This window comes from Gymnoscopelus braueri (assembly GCF_963280865.1).
Source record: "Gymnoscopelus braueri genome assembly, chromosome: 3".
NCBI classification, from domain to species: Eukaryota; Metazoa; Chordata; class Actinopteri; order Myctophiformes; family Myctophidae; genus Gymnoscopelus; species Gymnoscopelus braueri.
The window spans coordinates 37,389,945-37,404,944 of NC_137612.1; the positions used below are offsets into that span (position 1 = coordinate 37,389,945).

The window sequence follows — 15,000 nt, forward strand, 5'->3', positions numbered from 1 at the left end:
GGAAATAAGCCCTCCTTAACCATGTAGTAGTCTAACACCATTAAATGTTAAAATTACAGGATATTACAATTACTACTACATCCATTATGCTTTAACACACAACAATAAAAGTAGGCCTGTCTACAACGGTCACAGAGTGTTGTGTAACAGTGTCCAGTGCCTGATGTATGAAGCAGAGGCTGAGTAACATGTGATTGACGTATTTTTGTGTGATATGTAGGTCTTTGTGACTAAATTTGTAAATGATTTAGGCCCATGGGCCTCATGTGTGTTGCCAACAACAGAGAGACTTCACTGTATATTCCCCACTTAGGCCTGCAGCCCCCATCACATTGTATAAGGTTTTAATCACATAGTAAACTGGACATGAATTGCATCTATACTTGGTGCGCTCTTTCTACACCTTTTTGCCAGAAATAGCCGATCTCCAAGCTCAGAGCTTGTAGATCTGCTATTTTTGGTGAATGTTCCCCCCAGAATTTGGACACTGGGGAAGCGGTGAAGTATAAAGACATCAAATGACTGCAAATGTCTCCTATAGCTAGAACCCTATAGTTATCAACATGGGGTCAAGTAAAACTTGAGGAGTTTAGGGATCTGTAACTCGGAGAAGTGTTCAAATGGAACCAAATGGACTGGAGGATTTGACAGTGTAGATAGGGGTCCCAGAATTAAAACATTTGATCAAACGGGGGTCCATAGCCTAATTAATATCAAGTTGGGCGTCCTTGGAATACGGGTTGAGAATCACTGTGGTATAGTACATTGTTCATTCATTCTGGGAGATGTTTCATGGTCCTGAATTGTTGACGTGACCAGTGACACACATCCTACCGTGAGCCATGTCAGTGAGCTATGTCAGTTGTTCTCAAACTTTTACATGTCAAGGACCCCCAAATGAATAGGTATTTGGCCACGCGGACCCCCATCGGAAAATATTTTGTGCCAGGGACCCCCATACAAGATATATGAGGTTAGAGTTAAACCGATTTTGATTCTATAATAACAAATGTTTGCTGGGGCCCCCCCCGTGACCCCCTCAATGAGCACTGGTATAATGTGATTTAGTCTGGGCCTCTGTCATCTTCAGTATGCCAGGATTGTCGGTACATTTAGGCCCTTATGGACTGGAATGATCCTCGTACAAATGAATGGATACAACATGTTCTAGGGCTGGTTAATATATTAATATTATATCAATATCATGATATGAGACTAGATATCGTCTGGGAGTTTGGACATATATAACATAAGTGTTGTCTTTTCCTGGTTCCAATCACTTATATTTTATACTTTTTGAAATGGTAAAAAATGGTCAACAATAGCAAAGAAAATAGCCCACACTAGCTACAAGATCACACATTGCAATGTGACATGTTGTGAGCATGTATATCTGCTATTTTCACAATTGTGGTGTATTATCACAATAAGAAATTATCGTCACAATATCGATATCAAAGTATTTGGTCAAAATATCATTATATTTGATTTTGTCCATATCGCCCAGGATTCCCTACAACCATGTGTAGTAGAGACAGAGGCAATGTCTCTCGTATGGGTTAGAGTTAGACTCTGCTCATGGCTTTACAGTCTGTATCGTGTTTAACCATTTCTGCCTCCTCACCTGTTCTGATCAATTTAATGGTTGAGTTACTGTAATTTTCAGAGCCAGTCTGATATAGCCAATATAGCCTTCTTCGTCCAACTCCTTTCCATTGTGCTGAAAGACCACATGCACCATCTTGTTCATATGCTCATTCAAAAGATCAGGGGGTCGGTTTTATCATTGCTCAAAAACATGGACTTTTTTACTTGAAATTTAGGGAAAGCTCTATCTATGTCGGAAAACGCTGTTTTGTACCGTTTACAGCATGATCTAGGTCTAGGAATTGAGAACCACCTGTAGATTCACCTGTTGGAAGTAGAAACCAGTCCAGAGGTTTACTTGTGAATCAGACCAGTGACTTTGTTTTCTCACCATTAGGCTGTGTATGGAAACTATTTGCCCAAATGTTGCCTAAACATTTTTAACAATAAAGTCTTAAGCATCTGGGTTTCCGGTTTTCAGATTTACCAATAACCAATAACCCTGACTTGTGAGGGCTGGCTCTAGCCCATTTAGAACCGGAAAATCCCATACGTTGTTATACCTTTCAATCCGGGAAAGCATCTGTGTCACTGTCATTTTAGTTTTTGCTATAGATTTTGCTACATGAATTTAAAAATAAGAAATGTGAATACAAAATTGAAGTTTGAACTTTGGTTAGGAAAAAAGGATGGGGGGCTAGACTGGAGCCCTGGGGAACTCCAGTCAATGAAGTATATAGGGTTTATTATCAAAGCTACTGCTAACCTGGTCAAGGTCCCATGATGGTATTTTATTCACTGTGACATGAGGAGTTTTACGTGCTTTAAAAATGTCTCACAGTTTGTGTTTTCTCTGCTTTCAGGAGCTGGTGAATCTGGGAAAAGCACGATAGTCAAACAAATGCGAATATTGCACGTTAATGGCTTCAACGCTGAGTAAGTGCTAGTTTTATTATTCTTTTCATGCTTTATACTGTACATGAATATTGTGATGCGTGTAAGTTGTTACATATCGTTGCTGTCGGGCAGAAACCTCTTATCTCCATATTTTAACTTTATTTGTTTCGTAAATTAATGCCCTACTTTGTCATACTACAACTAAAGTGTCAAACAAAAGTAGCAAAAATTGCCGATCTACAAGCTCAAAACACGTGGCGATGCGACACACTTGGAGCTTGTAGATCGGCTATTTCTTAATTCAAATTTTGAAAAGTTACAGTTTTGGACATATGAGGTTTCCCCCCCGACAGCAACGATATCTATAAGACTGCTGATTTGTTGAAACACTTACAGGCAGTGTTTCAGGTTTTATTTATACCGCTACGGCCCTTTTCAAACAGAACTAACCATTAACAAAGAAACTCAATAATCCCCATGTATGATAAATGGCCTAAAGATTTAAATGTAGTTCATTTGTTCTTCTAATAAACTTCTTAAACTGCTTAGATTAGGTTTTTAAAAAGTTGACAAAATAGTGAAAATAGCTTATCTACAAGCTAGATAAGCTTAGATAAGATAAGAAAAAAGTGCTTATCGGTTATTCGATTAATTTAAAAAGTCATCAATAGAATAATCACTAAGAAAATAATCGATAGTCACAGCCCTAGTCCCATCCTCCTAAATGCTGCTGTGCCACCACTGATGTAATTTAGTACAGCCCCATGGATTATTAATTGAAAAATACAGGAGAAGACATGGCATGATTTCCTTTATTTTTGGTTGAAACTGATTGTATAGTACTACCTTAATGTGAAGTTCTTCAACTTATACAAATGCAGACTCGGAGTAATTTTGCTTTAGTTCTAAAACGGTTTCTCCCGTCCACTGTTAATAGAGCAACTTCAGACTTTTCTGAGGCGTGAGACCAAAGATTCTAGATTAGAGTCTTGGCTTGTTGTTTTTTGTTTTGTTTTGTTTTGTTTTTCTTGCTTTCTTTGAGAGAACGTGTATAATCTGCCCTGCTGTGTCACAAGGCCCAAACTATGTGAATTCCTAAATTGAGCGGTGTACCCACTGAATATACTGAACTAAGAGGATTTCAGAACTTAAACAGCAGCGCCATGTTTAGTCCTGAAACCATGCAGTGTTGCTAACTACCATTATTCCAATGGATTTATTTAATTCAGAAATTTTGTTTAATGATAGAATCATCATGTTTCATGAATCTATTATTCAGTTCATCAGTACACACTGAAAATGTGTGTCATCAATTCATAGTTTTAATATTTTTAAGTCTTATTTATTTTCACTGGAATTCATATGGAAAGTAGAGGAAGAGCATATTGTCGCTCGGACAGAAACCTTGTATCTCCGTATTTCAATATGTTTATAAATGAATTCCCTACTTTGTCGTGCAAGAGTGCATTGTGAGCTTGAAGATCTACTATTTCTGGTATTTTCGAACAGTTACAGTTACAGTAAAATTGGTTGTCAGTCTGTCTGGGTTTTATAAAAATGGAACCAATGAAAAGTACTAACAAGAGCTTGTGACTAAATTCAAATAAAAAAATCTGAAAAGTAACAGTATTGGACATACAAGGGTTTCACTCAACAGCGACGGTTATACTTCAAAGGTTTTGCATCAGATCATTTGGGAAATTTCTCTTCAGCCGTCCTCTCATGGAAGGGGGTTAACCCATTTAGACCGAGAAAGAATCTGTGTCATTTTAGATTTCTTTAGCTATTCAAAAATAGCAGATATACAAGCTCATAGCGCGGCACTGAGCTTGTAGATCAGCTATTTTTTTTTTGTTGAAAGTTTGTGCAAATCTTTGAATACATATATATTTAAAGCAAACATTTTTAACTCAAATCTTTGTTTCTGGGGATTCTACAAATGTTTTCTAAATCCTAGAGTATTTTGAAAAACATATGTTTCTATATCAGTGATGTCAAGGACCCCCAAAATTATATGTATTTGGCCGTGGACCCCCATCTCAAAATATTTTGTAACAGGGACCCCCAGAAGCAAAGATTTGAGTAAATTTTTTTCCCTATATAAACATATTTATTCAAGCTCATAGCTCATGAGCTTGTAGATCTGCTAATTTTGAACAGCCAAAGAAATCTTAAAATGACACAGATGCTTTCCCTGTCTTAATGGATTAAAGGCTCAATCCGCCAGTCCAAAGCAACAACATTCTTCCATCTCGGCCTTGCATTTGTGTATATGTTTATGTGAAACAGAATCTCTTGCCTGCGAGTGATGTTGTGGAGCCGTGCATCCCAGCAGCACGAGCCGTGACCGGTAGACAGCTATTGTCTGCCATCGAGCGCTACAAAAACCGTCTATCTCTTGTTTGAAATTCCATGTTATTGTAATACTTCAAATGACCGTGGTTGTCTTGCGGGATGGGCCTTTAACCCGGCTGTTGTTCAAAATTGCCAACAATGTCCACAAACTATTCAATATGAACTGACCAAGAAACCTACAAAGCTAACCACCGAATGTAAGCCCTATTATACTTTGTCCTACGACGAATAGCAATAATGTCCAATCATGATGCGATGCGTTGTGAGGTTGTCGATCTGCTATTTTCACTATTTTTGAAAACATTTTTTAATATCTTTGAAAATTATTGAGAATCTGGCCAAAATAGGGATGTCAGGGTTAAAGATGGTGTAAATGATATGTATTTGTAAAAAAGAAAAAAAGAAAGAGAGAAACAAAGTTTGTTGGTAACATTTTGAAAGCTCTTGGGTTACCATTTTCATCCAGTCAGGAGATAGAATCCATACAAGGATACAGGATAAAAAAAGTGAAATTGGAAGTGATTAAACAAAAACAATGAGCAGACAATATCGGAACTGAAACACTAAACTTGAATCGGATGCATTTTCTTTGTGGGTTCTCTCTCCTGATAGCAATTGTTACGGAATATACAGGTAGCCTATTTAACACATATTGTAACAAAAAACAATCGTCGCTGTTCGAGCGGAAAACCATTCCTTTTTTTTTTTACTATTAAAAAAAAGAATTTAAATAGTGAAAATAGCTCACAACGCACCGCCTCTGCTATTTTCACTACTTTTGTGCAACACTGTAATGCAAAAAAAAAAAATGAAATGAAATATGGAGATACAAGGTTTCAGTCCGCAAGGTATACACGAGATCTTTTGAAAGGTTTTTGAAACAAATGGATGTAACAGTTATATGGCTTTTTAGATGAATGTTCAATCTGTTGAATGTTTTCAACGTGGCCTCTGATGTTCAGACTAGCCCACGTCGTGTCTCGTGATTCCGTCAACTCATCCACAACTTGTTGTGACGGAAACAAAGTCACATTTTCTTCTATTCTGGATCTTTTGTTTCCTAGAAAAGAGGTTTTGGAGCATCATTGTGCACTTATTTTTGGGTCATGTTAGACAGATACTGCCGTAGAGCTAGACGGCCCCAGTGTGATGATAAATCCACAGGCAGGCCGTGGTTCCTGTTGTGTTTTGCCGCACTGGGAACAGAAATTTTTACCTCGTTTTTGGTGTGTGTGAGAGAGAGAGAGAGAGAGAGAGAGAGAGAGAGAGAGAGAGAGAGAGAGAGAGAGAGAGAGAGAGAGAGAGAGAGAGAGACAGAGAGACAGAGGGACAGAGGGACAAAGAGACAGAGAGACAGAGAGAACCCTAACCTTAACCCTGATAAAGTTAAAGTTACATACCACAAAATGTGGAACGTTTTACTGGACTGTCACTGTGAACATGTTCTGTCTTTTATAACTAATTCTCTGTAGTAGTGGTTTTCAAACTCCAAGCGCACCAATGGGAAAGCCAAAATCTCAAAGCACACCTGCAAATTCATAGTGAAAATAGCTGATCTACAAGCTCCCGTAAACACTATTGAACTGGTGTAATATCACAGATTAGTTTAATGTTTAGTGCGCAACTGCCCTCTCTTATTTCTTAACTGACATTCCGCTATATTGTCTTTTAGGACAGGCAGGGTTAAACCCTTCAATCGTTGTGGTTGTCCTAAAGCCCGGAGCTGTCACTCTTTCGCAAAATGTGTTTTTTTTTCCTGAATTATTTGATTCAGACAGAGCAGTTCTGGCTGTCATATGGGACAACCACCACATCAAACTGTAACGTTGACAATAGGCCTATATGCCACACAATACACTCTCATGTACCACAACTTTGGTCCACACACATGTACGTTTGCTGGCGGGAATTACATGTAACCACTTAACCACTTAAACCCTATATACTTCATTGACCGGGGTCCCCCAAGGGTCTATTCCTGGTCCCTTCCTTCCCTCCCCCTCTACACTAAATCTCTTTGGTAAAAAATAGCCCATCTGCTATTTTCACAGAATGTTTGCCTGTTTTTGACAAATGTTTACCTATTATGACATGCCCAGAATAGGGACACTAGGGTTCAAGTAAAGCCCTTTATACTTCATTGTACGATGAAGTAGAATGAATATCTACAAGCTCACGGCGTGGTGCAGTGCTTCGTGAGCTTGTAGATCGGCTATTTTAGTTATTTTTGACAATGTTGGGAAATGTTGAATTATTTTTCAAATGTAATAACCAAAATAGTGACGCCAGGGCTAATGTGGTTAACAGCTGTACTCAAATACAGGGATATTTTAATCGTTTCGTGCCTATGTCACCATACAGAGGAAATCACACCAGAAATCTGACTATGTAAGCAAGTTAAAGGTTGATTCAATAACAGGCAGAGAGGCATTACAGGATCTGTTCTGAATGTGCATTATCAAATGTACACTCTGTCTTAAAATGCAAAGTAATTTCAAGCACAAAAGTGAAAAGTTTATCTATCACAGGTACAGGTACAGGGCTACTTGTAGTGGTGTACAATAACTACTAAGTACATTTACTTAGAACTGTTTGTTCTTTTTGACTGAGGGACATCTGGCCACCTCGATGTAAAATTGGCTATTTTGTCCAAAATGTAAAAAAAAAAAAAAAAAAAAAAAAAGGTCTTAAGTAATGTAAAGTATACATGATGTGAACATGCAGTACATCATTATCAGACTATCCTTCAACTTCTTGTTTATGCCCCAGAATGACTGGATATACAGGTTTTGTAGCAATTTGTAGCAATTGTAGAAATATTAGACTTTAATTGTCGAATGTTTAAGCATGTCCTAATCATGTATAATTTACTTTACGTTGCTATTTATTTTAATATAGTTTTTTTTAAACATTTTGGACAAAATAGCCAATTTTGCATCGAGGTGCCCCAGATGTCCCTAGTGCCCACCTATCCTGTTACCACAGATTGAAAAGCCCACAGATTACACAAGCACCGAACACTGATGAATTTCTGTTTGATGATAATGTGTGAATGCATAAGCAGCACTTCACTGGGTGCTGTGGGTGTCGGGCACCCACGACCAACAATCTACAGTCTATACACAATCCCCTAGAATACAGTTTGTTCATAAAACAATAAAACATACTGATATGATGCATAAATACCATATCTTAAGAACAAAATTACGGCTTATTTTCCATTGCTTATCTGCTCTTTAATTTATGTGTCTAAAAAAAACTTGATCATAATTGTTTTGTTTACCTTACTCATAATTTTGTATCGTGTTTCTTTTGTATTGTATTGTATACAGGAAAATGTATGTAAACAAAGGGACTAACTTACAGACTTTGTATTTCACAGGGAGAAAAAACTGAAAATTCATGATATTAAAAACAACATTAAAGAAGCGATAGAGGTAAGGATCTTAAGTTACCCATTTATCAATGGGCAGCAATATCATTTTAACACTGTATGAACCACTTTAGCCCGATTCAAAAACGTTCAAAAATAGCCAACCTACAAGCTCACAACATGTCGTGTTGTGACACATTGTGAGCTTGTAGATCGGCAGTTTTTTATCAGTATAGGCCAAAAGAAGTTGACCTATACTGATGTGCCCAAAATGGGTGATGCCACCGTGGAAGTTGTTTAAAGTGTGTGTGTGTGTGTGTGTGTGTAGTTTGTGTGTGTGTGTGTGTGTGTGTGGTGTGTGTGTGTGTGTGTGTGTGTGTGTGTGTGTGTGTGTGTGTGTGTGTGTTGTGTGTGTGTGTGTGTGTGTGTGCGCGCGCGTGCGTGCACGTCTGTGTGTGCGTGTGTGTGTTGTATTTTAGTTTTAACTAATGTAATCTTCTATTCTCTAAACAGACGATTGTGGTCAGCAATGAATTCACTCACACCGCCATGCAAGTTAGCCTGCCCAGCAAACCAGTCCCGAATTGATTACGTCATGAACCTAGCAAGCCAGAAGGATTTTGAATTCCATCGGTAAGTTGCTGTTTAATTACCTTGTGGATAAACGACTGACGCTCTCGCCTCTACTCTCAGCCATTCTTTTCAAGCCTAACAGAAGAAAACAGCTAGCCTGTAACTGGAACTCCACACGTCCCATGTTTTTGCAACAACCGCTTTTCTGTTCTGTCATCATATAGCGACTGGAGCTCCATGAAAATCGTCAAGGTATTACTGCCGGTGCATTTAAATGGTTGATATGTGCAACTAATGAAACTATGCAGTCCTTTATGATTAGGGCAGCAACAGTTAATGGAACTAATCAATTTAATTAATAATATTTTTGTAGGACACGTACAACAAAAAAAGTTAGATTGTGAAAAAGGGAGTCTGACGACAAAATCACCGTCTAGCGCAGAGACAGCCTGTCTGGTGGTTGTGTTTGCCGGCTGGATCAGTAATTAGCAGGTGTAAAATCCTTTTGGATGCTGTCAATTGAATGAGGCTCTCACCTGAGAGACCCTCCATGTGGCCTATTAACACTGATTGTCTGTAATAACCCTTTAACGGGTCTGAAGGGACATGGACTCCCGAAATATGCCGTTGCCGAGACTTGGGGATTCCTCCTGAGCTCCAGTCTGTTCCACGGGCATGAGGAGCTGCAAAGAGGCCAGAAGTCTGCTGTTTGAGGTACTGTTAGCCACTTAAAAGACGTAATGAAATGAAAAATACGGTTTTCACACTTTTAGAGCATACCCCTGGTCATAAAGAGGACATGCCTGTCAGTAGATGCAAAAACAATTTTTTTTTTTTGGTGTATATTAATGTCAAAAGTCCCTAAAAGTACGGACAGTCTTAACCATTCAGTAGCCAGTTGCCGTTATGAACTCAACATTAGAATGTTCAGTCTTAACAGATTTGTCCATTAAATCAACGAAGAATTTCTTTAGTTGAGGACATAGATCCGTAGCCTGGTAAACCCCCTCCTCCGGAAATCTCATTTGCATTTGATTTCAGGGAGGTCTGGGATTGGCGAAGGGAGTAGAGATGGCCGAACACTGCGTGTCCGAACCAATCAGCGGCTGCTAGGGGCGGGATCATCCAATCACCTGCCTAGTAGCATGAAAAAAAGAAAAACTGTCTGTCATCGATTCTGCGCCGGAGTCTCAGATGCAAGTACGCTGTGCTTTCTTCCATTTGACGGTGTCAGGTTAATAGATCCGGGGCTCCCAAACCTTTTCAGCTCAATTACCTAAAGGACACATTTTGTTTCCCAAAAGTACATAAATATGTTATAATGAATCTAGCCGCAAGCAACTCTTACATGCTATAATGCTATCTGGCATCTAGAGTTGCAATACCAACCCTTGACAGTCCATTCATCCAAACAGAAAAATCTGATTGTTTTAAACAACGTTAAACTCATCAAGATTGTAGCTGTACGGAAAGCTTCGATTATCCTCTTTATATCTGCAAAGTTTTTGTTTCATAAAAATCCACCATAGACATGAGCTAACTTTCTGTCAATAAATTCCATGCAGGTGATCATTTTTCTAAGTGTTCGAGTTTGGAAACGCTCGTTGGAAATCACTCAACGGTCCTGCGTACCACCTGTTTCTAAATTGTGCATAATGCTGGAGGCAGCAGGATGTTGCGTTATTGAAAACACTTCCAACTGAGAAAGATTATCACCTGCGCGGAATTTATTGACAGAAAGTAGCTCATAACATGTCTATGGTGGACTTTTATGAAACAAAAACTTTACAGATACAAAGAGGAGAATCCAAGCTTTCCGTACAGCTACAATCTTGGTGAGTTTAACGTTGTTTAATACAATCAGAGTAAGAGTTGCTTACGGCTATTATGGATCTACGACTTAAGCCCTATTTCAAAAATACTGAAAATACCTGATCTACAAGCTCACAACAGGTCGGGATCCAATTAAAATAGCTTTTTTTTTTTTTTTTTACATTTCTTGAAAATGTAAAATAAAATAAAAATCTTGAAATCTTTAGATTTTTTTGGGAAAATGTAAAACAACAACAACAATAATAAATAGTGGAAAGATTTAAAAAAAGCGATATATCATTTCCTTTTGAGACCCATAAAAATGGGTACACGACCCAAAACGCTACACTGACCAAGAGCTCTCCTCAAGTCACTGTTGCATGAACGCTTTGTCTGCTTCAGGTATTTAGTGCCCACTCGCCCTATTGTCCACACAAGCCATTATCATACTGTAGGCCCTTCATCTGTAGGTTCACTTTCCAGAGAATAGAGTGTGTATTTGTATGTAAACGGCAGTCTCCTGATATTGTCTTTGTTGCGTCATGGCACATTTGTTATGCGGGCCTATCTCGAGCTGACCCTTCCCCCAGTCACTAGACTTCTACTAGTATTCTCTGCTGTATAAAAAGAAGAAGAATGATTTGATTGAAAGGAAAGGCTGGTATTAGTGAAGTTACTTTTCATATTTTGAGTCAAGTTTGCATGGTGGGATGGGTTTTGTGGCGTTAATCAACACTATCGAGCTAAAGGTAATAGTTATTGGTTATTTAGCGATTGAGGTATGCCAGTGGTTGGTGACGTAACCACTTAAACCTGATTTATACGACAGTGTCGCATGGCAGAATTAGCTTGTAGAGATCAACATTTCTCAAACATTTTGGAACATTTTCGCCTAGAATGTCATGCCCAAAATAGGGACGCCAGTTTGGGAAGAAAATGACTTTCCCTTCCCTTAAGCAGCCAGCAAGTTATGTTGACTGGCAGTTGAGTAACTGCTGTCAATCGTTGATTGATTGTTTGAGACGATGGAATAGAGAAATCACACAGGTTCAGCCTAAAGGCTAATTTATACTACGTCGTATGGCAATGTTGCAAGCTGGAAATCTATTAATTGTGCCAAGGCAAGTGACACTGTATAAATGATGTTTAAGGCCCTCATTGCGGTCCTCCACCCAATCCCCTTGTCGCCTGGCCTTAGGGCTGCAGTAAACCAGTTGGACTGGTTAACTGCCACTGCCACTGGGAAGGAGGCAGCGAGAGAGAGAGAGAGAGAGAGAGGAGAGAGAGAGAGAGAGAGAGAGAGAGAGAGAGAGAGAGAGAGAGAGAGAGAGAGAGAGAGAGAGAGAGAGAGAGACAGAGAGAGAGCCAGAGAGAGAGAGAGAGAGAGAGAGAGAAGTTGTATCTCTATGCCCTTCTCAATTCATTTCAAATCACCCTTCATTTTCCTTGCCTTGTCTTTTCTTTTTTCCTTCCTTTTTTTCTTGTTTTTAACCAAACAGGACATTTTGAAGTATGTTTTCCTCCTCTAATATGCTCTGTAGTAAAAATGTTAACTAAATAAACTGTGGTTATGAAAAAAAAAGGCTACATTATTACAGTAACTTTATGTTTTTTATTCCTTATGGAACATAAAGTGTTGACCATTTGTTTCCTTGTGATGTGGTACCATGTTCATGGGCTTGTGGTCGGTGTTTCAGTGAAGTGTTTGAATCCATGCAGTTGTTCAAGCTGTCTGCCTTCAGCTCTCTGTAGAGCAGAGCTAATACTGACTTTTATTGGACACATTTCATTGTGGAAAAGCTAAAGAGCGATACATCTTTGCCATTGGGGGATTTTTGACTATGAAAAACAGACCCCTGTTTGTTGTGTGTAGTCCTGCACTATACCCCCAAGACCCTCCATTTTTAAGCGATTCCCAACCTGTGGGCCGGGGGCCCACTGGTGGCCCGTGAGGATATTGCAAGTGGGCCCCCCAATAATTGGCAAAAACACCAAGAAAAAAATGTCATGGTATTACTTCTTTAAAACCTTGAAGAAAATAGTGAAAAATAAATAAATGCATAAATAAAACAAAGTCATCCCATGATCCCATCGGTGACATCTGTCATCGCATACTGTATATATGATGTGTGATAAGTACGCTAAACGTTTCTACAATGTAGTGCGTGTCGTTCCAGTCGTCTCACAGCATGGCACGCCTGGTCCTTTTGAGTGAGAGAGAAGTTTCTTTATTTTGAGTACATGGTATATTGATTTTATGTTGGTAGCCCTATGGCTAAGAATGGACTGTTTGTGCCTAATCGTTCTGAGGCCAAGTAAAGACCATAGTGAAGCGATAGGCCAGCGTAGTAAAAGCGGAGCCTTGTGTCAGTACAAAGCTCTCCATTTCTCCAGTGAACTCAGTGAACCAGTCTGTTTCCTGCCTCTATCAGAGTTCTCTCATCTGCTGCTCCTCTGTAAATAGGCCCTCATAGCCTCAAACCTAAAACCCAGGGAGGGGATTTCAATACTCTCCTCTTCGGCTTCTTGAACATTTTTTTTTTCCAGCCCAGGATGTAACTGAGAAATCAAACCTCACTGGCCTGGGAAACAGGCCCATGCAAACCTGTGTGGGGAGTCGGGACCCTCCCTTAGTTTAGTACCATGACCGTTTGTCAGTGAGATGTGTTGTATAAATGGATACAGCCCCTTGTTGCTGTCTTGAAACCCTACAAACCATTTATTTTAGCATTGTCTGCTGGTGTCCTGAGATGATTGTTGGATGAAGTGTCTTCTCTCTTCACTGCACTTCACTTAACCCATTCAATTGGGGAACGCATCTGTGTCATTTTAGGTTTGAGCTATAACCATTATTTTATACTTTGGCTATTCAAAAATAGCAGATACAAGCTTGTGGTTCTGCTATTTTTTTTATTTGAACATTTGTGCAAATCTTTGAATACATATATTTTTTTAAACAACTCTTTAACTCAAAGCTTTGCTTCTGGGGGAGTCCCTGGAACAACATATTTTGATGGGGGTTGGCGGGCAAAAACATAATTTTGGGGGTCCTTGACATGAAAAAGTTTTCCAGAAAACTGTTGATTGATTTGTTTCATTTTAACCGCTTAAACCCTACAGTATACACTTCATTTAATAGAAAATCACCCAAAAAACAAAGCCGATCACAACGCATCGCAAGCTTTTAGATCGTCTGTTTTCACCAAAGTGTTCACCTAGATGTCCCAGAACTGGGACACTAGGGCTCAAGTGCTTGCGTTCGGTGTGATATGACATCTTTGTTGTATGGGCTCCTAGGCCAGTGGTTGTCAAAGTGGGGTCCCCCAGGGGTCCTTGATGGGGTTCCAGTGGGTCCCCAGCTAAATGAATGGTAATTCTGAGTGTACAAGTGGAACCAAATGGACGGGTCTGTTTTGTTCCACTTGTACTATCTCAGAGTTATGGGGGGTACGTGGCCTAATGCATAGTAAACTGGAGGTCCTTGAAAAGAAAAGTCTGAGAATCACTGTCCCAGGCTGTAACAGAGATGACTGAGTTATGTAGCCCTGATGTTGATGCCTGTACCCTATCTCTCTCACTCTCTCTCTCTCGCTCTCTCTCTCTCTCTCTCTCTCTCTCTCTCTCTCTCTCTCTCTCTCTCTCTCTCTCTCTCTCTCTCTCTCTCTCTCTCTCTCTCTCTCTCTCTCTCTCTCTCTCTCTCTCTCTCTCTGCTCTCATCTGTTTCCAGGAGTTCTATGAACATGCAAAGCACCTGTGGCAGGACGAGGGGGTCCGGTCCTGCTGGGAGAGGTCCAACGAGTATCAACTCATCGACTGTGCACAGTAGTAAGTGGGACGTTCTCTCTCTCTTTCTTTTATCTCTCTCTCTTAGCCTCTCTCTCACACACATACACCCACACACACACACACACACCCACACACACACACACACACACACACACACACACACACACGCACGCACGCACACGCACACGCACACCACGCGTGGGTGTGCACACATAAACTCTGATTTGCACAGCGTCAGGTGTTTACTGTAGGTGTTGGGGGTAGTTTCACGTTCTCGATCTCCAGGCTTTTATTGTTTAGTTTTGCTAAAAAATAAAAGCCTGGAGGAGCACGCGCGTCGGTGTACCCGGTATAGGAAGTGTTTCATTTCCCCAACCAACCAGAGTGCAGTGGGCGTCGCTCGTAATGTTGTGTTAACGGGGCGGGGTTTGACGGACAGATCGGTGAACCAATGGGATCAGGCCCAATCTCTCCGCGCCTCTATACACCCGCCCCTCTATACACGAAATAGGAGCGCTAGTGCAGCCTACACGTGGTCAGACCCACCGCTTTAGGTCATCAATTCCAGCCACAGAGGGTCTGAATCACAAGTCAGTTTAGTCCAGGTTTTGTTGCTC

At 40.0% G+C, this 15,000-nt stretch overlaps 1 protein-coding gene across 1 annotated transcript in view; it reads left to right on the top strand.

Moving 5' to 3' along the window:
* The window catches only part of LOC308082663 (guanine nucleotide-binding protein G(s) subunit alpha-like), a 46,654-nt gene that overhangs the window by 1,829 nt on the left and 29,825 nt on the right, over positions 1-15,000 (top strand). Inside the window, 5 exon segments of the mRNA XM_080424599.1 lie at positions 2,451-2,523; positions 8,222-8,289; positions 8,740-8,835; positions 8,838-8,845; positions 14,325-14,422. Coding sequence (XP_080280725.1) covers positions 2,451-2,523; positions 8,222-8,289; positions 8,740-8,835; positions 8,838-8,845; positions 14,325-14,422 — 343 coding nt within the window.